Source organism: Gambusia affinis, linkage group LG14 (assembly GCF_019740435.1).
Source record: "Gambusia affinis linkage group LG14, SWU_Gaff_1.0, whole genome shotgun sequence".
In the NCBI taxonomy this organism is placed as follows: Eukaryota; Metazoa; Chordata; class Actinopteri; order Cyprinodontiformes; family Poeciliidae; genus Gambusia; species Gambusia affinis.
In genome coordinates this window covers 14,726,064-14,734,843 of record NC_057881.1, presented here as the reverse complement: position 1 = coordinate 14,734,843, position 8,780 = coordinate 14,726,064, and the positions used below count along the sequence as shown (strand labels likewise).

Below are 8,780 nucleotides of genomic sequence, written 5' to 3'. Positions count from 1 at the left end.
TGATTGATTGCTTCTAGTCAACACTGGGAGAAGGTTTTCCCAGGTTATCCGACTTATTCCATTCCGTCAAGACAGTTTTAAAAAATATGTAAAAAAAAAAAAAAGTATATTATTCATAAAAGTTATATACTGCCACTCAAATGTGGCTCAGTAACATTAAAAAGACAAGAGAGGGGACACATTTACCCAATCAGGTTGGTTTTTATTTGGAACAGAGTGGCAGATTAGTGACAGGGCGGTGGCGTGGAGGATCCGCCTCCTCTCGCTCACTCAGCCAATGACAGAAACTCAGCCTTAAAAAAATGCAAATGTATAAAAACAGGAATGGGAACAGCAAACATAGAGGAGTGTAGCCTCCACTGGGCTTCACACAGACACGCGCACATCCGCACCCAGACTCACATATACACAAATATCTCTAGTCTCTCCCTCACACACACGCATACACACACTCATATTATTTGGCTACGCAGGCTTAGATGGGTACAAACGCACGACTTTTTTTTTGACAGTCACTTTAGAAAAGACAGTACGTGTTTAGATCATTCCTGCCTGTGACAAAGTGGCGCCTCGTCTGTCCAGCCGTCCCACGGCGGACAGACAGGTAGACGAGCCAGACAGATAGTGAGAAGACACAGTCAGCATGTGTGAGAGCCACTTTGAGGGACGAGAGGCCCCACATTCAGCAATGAGCAGATGAAAGACATGCAAATCACGCCCACACACATACACACACCAGGACAGGCTAGTGTCATGTACACAAGAGCTGCTGTGAAATACCAAGGTGACACACGCTTAGTCGAGGTGGCGGGTCCAGATTAGATGCAGACACACACACACGCCCACGCACACACTGGTGAAGGTGGGTGGCAGGTGACTTAACACACAGGAGTGGAGGAGGTGTGCTACCCATCTGTGGAAGAGCGTGAGAACTGCTGGAGTAGGTAAACACACTCTCAACCACAGTACATTCCAACTTTAATGCACCCCTCTTTAATTTTTAATATACACACACGCGCACACACACGCAGGAATCCACCCGTACAGTCAGACAAGTATAATTTTGACTCCCATGCATTTTTTTTTTTTTAAATCTACAGTACTGAGTATAAGAGAAGCTACTAGCCCAGACGCACTGGTGTGTGGTTATTGTTACAATCTCTTAGATCGGGATCCCCGATCGTCTGCCCCTCAAAATGGTCCCACGGCGGGTGAAGGTTGATCACTTTTGCTCTTATTAACAAAAATTTACCAACAAATGTAATGATTTTTTTATTTATTTTTTTTTTGACTCAGTGCACATGGGAGCAACTTCTGAACATCTCCCATCCTCAAACCAAGAGCCGATCAGCGGTGGATGGGACAAAAACTAAAGAAAAAAAGCGAGGCATGCAGACGGATCGAGAGGGCAGATGTTTTCCGGATGACACAAAGACTGTAGGTGCACAGCGCCTTGTACGAATATTCACACCCATCAAACTCTTACCATTGTTTGCTACGTTACTGCCTTAAACTTTCGTGTATTTTATGAGTGGATGGTAAACCACAACTGGCCGAGAACATTAATCGAGGAAGCAGCCAAGAGGCTTGTGGTGACTCTAAATGGGAATCTGTCAAAAATAAAGAATTAGTGGAGCTTCTCACAGAGCTTTTATGGAAAAGTGACAAGAAGAAAAAGCTATTGCTGAAGAAAGAGTAAAAAGAAAGAAAGTCCTCTGGAATTAAAATCCTAGTAAGGTACAGAGAAGTTCGCCTGTGTAAAATGACAAAACAGGAAAATATTGAATGGGGTGTGAATACTTTTGCAAGGCGCCGTAATTGTGCTTATACACAAAACGAACCAAACCGATTGATAACTGATCAGTGACGCCACCTGGCCTCGCTCGGTCACCGTGACGACGACAGTGGCTCTGAAATGTGTTGGGATGATATGATTTAAAGTCTGTGTGGCCTGTTTCTAATGCGCAGCTAGTTTGTATCTGTGTGTGCAGAGTGTGTGCGTGCACGCGACAAGAGCACAGCTCGTCTAAAGGTGATGATGAACGTGATGGGTTAAAAAATAAAATAAAAATAGATCATGCAGATGATTAGTGACGCCAGAAAGGATACGCTGATATTTACATATATACTTCTTTTTTTTAATCTTTTTTCATTAAATGCTAAATACAACATCCTCCTGTTTAAGTTTTATCATCATCATTATTGTTACCGCTTTATTATTATTATTATTATTATAATTATCACAATAATTCCTCACCATCCAGCCCTGAAGCATTGATATATTACTGATTATTATTATTATCATTATTACTATTAATAACTAGTCTTTGTACAGCCCAGAGGAGCAGAGGGGCAACCAGCTCGATGTGACTGAAACACGGCGCGGCATGTTCTGGTTGGCCGAGCCGAGCGAGAGGTCAGAGCCACCTTCCAGCAGACTCCGGTGTCTGTGTGCAGACGTGTGTGTGTGTGTGCATATGCCTGTGTTCATGTCAGTGTGTGAATATTTGAGCACCAAAAACTTTTTTAAAAAAAGGACGGAAGGCACAAAAGAGACCTTTCCTCTCACCTTTGACCCTGGACTCTGCCCGGCCAACCGGACGCACGGTGTTTGGGATTTTCATTTTTTGTTTTAGGGGAAGGGGAAACGAGGGGCAGAGTCGTGCCCCACCTTCTGTTAAGTCGTGGCTTGCTCTTCTTAGCGCCCCCCCTCCTCTCCTCTCTCTTTAATTTGCTCCATAAAAACAGAAAGGGGTGGGTTTTTGTTTGCTTGTGCTGGAGAACAGAGATTAGGAGAATGTCTTTTTCTTGTTGCTTTTCTTACAAAATTATCATATCCTTACATACAGAACAAGAGAATCTGCAGAATATTAACAACAACAGTTACTTTAAAAACATCTTGTGTATGTTGCTTTTTTTTCTGAATATATTTGAATTTTTCTGTCCTTTTTTTGTCCTTATTTTGTCGTTTTCATTGAAAAGAAAGTCCCCAGAGAGAAGGCGCTCTCAAACGCTTTGGAGATAAGAGGGGAGGAGCGGGATGAAGGGGCTAGTAATAGTAGCAGTAGTAGAAGAAGAAGAAGAAGGAGGAAGAGGAGGAGGGGGAGCGCTTTAGAGTATCTTTCACTATTCTCTCACTCTTTCTCCCCCGCCCCCAGCCCGGTGTGAGGTGCGACTCCCCGGCATCCAGGGGTTATGCGTAAAACTCCTCCTGCTTGTCGGGTTTCTGGTAGGTGACCGTGGCTTGTTTGGGTTCCTCCAGCGTGTAGCTGCCCTCGTCCTTCTTCTTCATCCTGTACACCAGCAGCATCACCAGGAAAGCGGCGAACAAGGCGCCCACCACGCCTCCCACGATCACAGCTAAAACAAAAAAAACAAAAAAAAAAAGAGAGAGAAGAAAAGAAACAGATCTGTAATTTCAGACTTGAAAGCTGCACCTACTGAGCCTACGCTGCTCTGACAGCACAGCAGATCTACCACAGCATCACAATCACCTTCTGCTAAGTGGAAACTGATGAGCCTGGGTGTGCCAGCAGACACACTCCGCTGCAACAGCTCTGTGCTAAATTGCATCTCTGCAGAGCTGCGAGGAGTAGCTGAACTTAATGGGGCTGGTGTTAATTCCTCCACCTGTAGCTCCTCACGTCACCAAGCTGTTGCTAAGAGCGACAAATCAGTTTCTGGTCGACGACAATCAGAAACTTTCTTGTTATTAATGATTTGAGTCCAGGCCAAAGATGAAAATAATTTGTTATTTTGAAGGAAAATGGAAGAGAATCTAGCTGATGTCCAGTGACTCGTATGTTGTTGCTAGTAAGGTCAGGTCTCTGTGAAACCTTGTAAAGTCAAGGTTATATTTGTAATCGTTTATGTAGAGGGTTTTTTGCCTAGGGCGGCATGACTTAGTGGGCGTCACAAGACTAAAAAAAAAATGCAATTGTCAATTGCACCAAAACTAGCTCTCTTTATTGTCTACTTATGGTCGTAACAAACGATTGTTGTACACCATGGGTGGCTGATCAGATTGAGGTTGGTATGTGATTAACAGCTTATAATTCAGTGTCCAAGGTGTTTGTTTTTTTTTGTTTGTTTTTTTTTTATAAATCTGGACCATATTTGATCCTCTCTCATCCAGAAGCGTCAAACCCAGATTGAACACCCTCACTAACACTTGGATAAATGTCTCTCAGTCAGTTGGACGTCAGCAAGCTTCTCTTATAATCAGAAACTCTCTAGAGCTCACGTAAACTGGTTGGTTTCCTGCCACAGATGCAGCTCTTAAGTGTGGTCCACAAATTTTCAACAGGATTAAAGTCAGGGCCATTTCAGAAGTCTAATATTAGCCTCCTTTATCCATTTCAAAACCAGTTCTGATGTTTGCTCGGGATCATTGTCCCATTAAAACAACTAGCTGTGTTTAGGGTTCCACCATGTTCCGCAGGGGTCTAAAGAGCCCCTGTCCCTGTCCTGCAGTTTCTAGATGCATCCCTGCTCCAAAACATCCGAGTCAAGTGAATGAAGACTGCAGTTGGAGAAGCATCACATAGCTGTAGTGGTGAAAGACAGCGGTAGCATGATGCTACCAACATGTCTAACAGCTAGCACAGCGTTCTCAAAGCCTAATCTTGACATAATCCTCGTCTTTCGATGAAAAACCTCTCTGGTTCTTAGACTCCTCTGACTTTGGGCCTCTCCTTGAGGGAAGCTAATACTTCAACTCTTGAGCTGGGGTTATGATGGGTTTCAGCATTAGGTGGTTCTTGTGTTGTTGTCAAACATGCTAACCCATTTAATGTCAGATACCGACAAGAAAAACTTAAACACAGTGCCGCGTCCAAAAGGACGACAATCCCAAACACATCAAAACTTGTTTATGGAGAGATAACGAGGGCCAGTATTAAACTTCCAACCAACACCACGCTGACAGTTTGTGGTTCGTGCGTCAAAGCATCGCCAGTGCCTGGAAATCAACCAGTTTAAATAAACTCTACCAGTGAAGAGAAGTGGTCCACTATTCAGCCAGAATTACACCGCAAGCTTCTCAGTAGCAACAAAAAGGCTGTGGTTAAAGTGGAACTTGCTAAGGGTCAACCATTACTGTGGGTGTATGTATACATATGAACCCTGCTTAGATGGCCAAGCTCCTATGCGTTTGCTCTGCTGAAACTAACATCAACAGGTCAAAGGTTACTGCCTGTCCCCCGCATTAGATATTCAATGTAGGAGAATCGATGGCTCTCAGGACTGTGAAACAAACATCCTGTGTCTATTTGCCACATAAACACTATTATTATCTTATTATGGAAAAACACCTGAAGGCCCTTTTATTAATAGAAACATTTCAATAGAGCTTTGATTTGACTGTTTTCCGTAGTTTCCTTGCCGTGTTTGTTTTTATCCGTCTCTTTTCAGCAATTTCATTCGTTTATGTTAGTTGAATCATTTCGCTGTGACGTTTTATTCCTTGAAGCACTTTGTGATTCTTATCCGTAAAAAGTGTGACATAAATTAACTTTTTCTTGCATAGAAACTCTGACTTGTGCTCCGAGTTCTTTTTAAAAGCAGGAGTGCGCATGAGATATTCTGACCAGAAGGAGAATAATTCAACTCTAACTTTGCTGTTGATGTTAGAACAGAAACCATTTAAATTAAATAGTTATCTTACAAATATAGAGACATTTATCTGTTTCTGGAGTGAAACATTTTGTGGTTTTTAATCCGAACTTTGGCTAAAGCTGAACATGAGACCACCACAACACTAATTTATCCACCAAGCTCCCAAGCCATAATAATGCCTGATTGTAAACGGCGAGGAGGAGCCAGCCTGGGTTTCATTAGTTGGAGCAATAAGTTCAGCGGAGCCACTGGGACCATCTCAGGAACAAGTCCCAACAAGATGGACATGCCCAGATCAAGCAGCATCAATTTCTCTTTCACTACAAAAAAGGCAAAAAACTAATCATAAACACAGCTCTACGTCTAGCGCACAGTCTAATCTAAAATCTGTTGCCTCCTGCTCTTTACCAACGACCAGGAAATCAGCAAAAACCACCGCCAGCAGTCCACCAATCAGAAGAGCTGAAGGAGAGACAGAGAGCCAGTCAGGTCAGGCGAGATGGCTGCTCCCTCATTTTCTACAGCAGCTCTTTGGGGTAAGAAGAAGTAAAAAAAAAAAAAAAAAAAAAAAAAAGAAGTGGGGGACGCTTGGAAAGAAATTAGATTTGCCCAAAGGAAAAAGAAGGTGAGAAAAACAGTGGGGGGGGTGAAAAGAGGTTGCCGAACCCAACAGGAGGATTTCTCGTTCTCAGTGGATCAAATGGGGCTAAGCGGCATGGTGATCAATCTGATCTATGTGAAAGTTACGGGAATGCTAGTTCTTCTTAGTAGCCCCCCGGAAAGAAGCAGAAAAAGAATCCAGGAGGCAACGTGGGAGCGATTTCTGCTCTTCTAAACAGGCGATTTATCTCTTACTCACCTATTAGGACCTCTTTCCTCTCCAGGATGTTCTTCTGTGGCAGCTGGGCAGCAGAGCTGCCACTGTCCACCGTGTTCCCGCTGAAGTCGGGCATTAAGCCGAGATTATTCCGGCGATCCTTGCTGATCTCAGAGTCTCCGGTCGGGCCTGCGGCTCCCACCTCGTTGCTTCCCTCCTAAGTCGAAGACGGAGAAGGAAAACCTTAACAGGACATTTTGAATTTGATGTAATTAAATTCGTTCCGCAGAGTCGCTGCCCAGAAACCGAGCCGCAGCAAAAGTTTTTTTTCCATGACACACGCTGGCATTTGCAAACAAAGAGTCTCTGTGTGTCTTGAACAGGAGAAAAAGTGGCTTGTTGTCAAACAAACATACACACTTCATAAAATGTTGCAGCTTAATCGCGACGCGGAGAAGCCGTCAAGTATAAATGCGTGATGCTGCTGGAAACGAACAGATTGAATCAGAGGAACGGTGGTGTTCTGCACGCAGATTGAAGGTCAGAACTTTGCACAGGGTGAACTACAGAAACATGTCAAAACCGCTTTGGATCCATCGCTTGTTCTTAAACTTTATCTAATGATGTTCACTGGGAAATGGCTCAATAGGAACCACAGATAAGGGCTATTTGATCACTGTCAAAACCAATGAAGAGATCTCATTAACAGATATTGGCTGTTTACCCAAAGCCTGATCTGGATAAATTATCTTCTGACACTTATAAATGAGCCACATGTTCATCTATCGCTACAACCATTAGCATTGCAGGGCTTTTTGTCAATCAAAAACTCACACACTCCTACTGCCGTACACATTCCTAGCGACTCTACATGGTCACACACACACACTGCCTCACAAAAATATTGCATGTTTTCTTTACATTTTGCTATGTTATAGCCTACAAACTCCAGTGTATTATTTTATTTTTTTATGCTAGAGTAACACAATGTCATTTTGCAGTAGGAGAAGTAAAACCATTGCTTTCAAATGTTAGTAAACTGTCTTTTGCATTAACATGGAGACTCAAACGTTTAGCCATTTTTGAGTCGGATTTGATATGGGGTATTTCTCTGTGAGCCTCTCTCTTCTGGTTCTGCCACAGTCTGGACTTTGACATCAAAGTCACAGTGTTTTCAGATGCATATTTTATTACACAAAGTTCAATTCTAATAAAAACTGCGCCCTAATCTGTTGTTTAAATAAACACATTTTCAGCGTATTTTTTTTGCTGCACTGCAGGTGAATCTTTGACGTCTATCAACAGAATTAAGAAACTCGTTATCAAAGATGGGCAAATGTGCTAGCAATTACAGCGAACCCTCGTTTTTCGCGGGTGGTTGAGGTTCCAAAGGTAACCCGTGACAGGCAAAATCCGTGAAGTAGTTGGCTTTACTTTTTACAATTATTATACAGCATAATTAAATACTCTATATTGAAACCAAAGAACAAAAACTGTTTTCAGTCCTAAGCATTTTTTTTTAACAAATAGAACGCTTTCTTACAAATAACTACAGTAAAATAATCATTGTAGTCATCAATACGAAGTACAGTTGGACAAATTGGGACTTTTACTGTGACGCTGCGGCCTCACTCCGCTCTCTAGTGTCTTTTTCTTCTAAAGCCTGTGGGGTTTTTTTCGAGAGAAGAACATAGTTATCGGTAGTTGCTGTCACTCTTTTTTTTTCTTCTGGGTAAAAACATTTGCCAAAAGTTGCCATGCTGTATTACGTATATTTAAATACCGTAACGTTATTGGCACACAGGAAGAGAAGAAGAGCGGAGACTGTTTAGCCAATCAGGATGCAGAACACAATGAACTGTGGGGATGGGGGGGAACTGCACAAACAACTCCGCAAAGCAGTGAAAGGTGAACCGCGTTATACCGAGGGTTCACTGTATTCTCTTTTCAGTTGAAAAAGTATCACTAACCCATTTCTTCATCTCACATGTAGCTGAAAGAAAAACACTTGGTGTCACCAAGAAGAAGGTTTTATGCACCATCTCCTCCAGGGGATTATAGGACTGGATGATGTCGTCACCACCAGTGCAGAGCTTAGCCAACATTAGCATCAGGTGGGAGTGAGTGCATATAGGTGCGGTGAGGCGGATACAAAATGATATATTTCACTATAAATCATACTTCAACAACAGAATCTGAAAAGAAATGCAAACGTGTTGAGGTTGTAGCGCGCGGTTAATGTAACTGTTGATCATGACTTGTTGATCACAGCTTGAGTTTAACCTGGGATGAACTTAGCTTCATGGTTTGGTTAGATTTGGGAAACGGTTATTGTGGAGTAAGATCC

The 8,780-nt window shown here is 42.6% G+C and overlaps 1 protein-coding gene across 1 annotated transcript in view; it reads right to left on the bottom strand.

The window, feature by feature from the left end:
* Nucleotides 1-177: 177 nt before the first annotated feature.
* Nucleotides 178-8,780, bottom strand: part of sdc3 (syndecan 3) — a 50,645-nt gene continuing 42,042 nt past the window's right edge. The window contains exons 4-5 of the mRNA XM_044138655.1: nt 6,476-6,650; nt 178-3,360 (exon numbers count right to left, since the gene is read on the bottom strand). Coding sequence (XP_043994590.1) covers nt 3,194-3,360; nt 6,476-6,650 — 342 coding nt within the window. The 3' untranslated portion in view covers nt 178-3,193. The remainder of the gene's footprint in view (nt 3,361-6,475; nt 6,651-8,780) is intronic.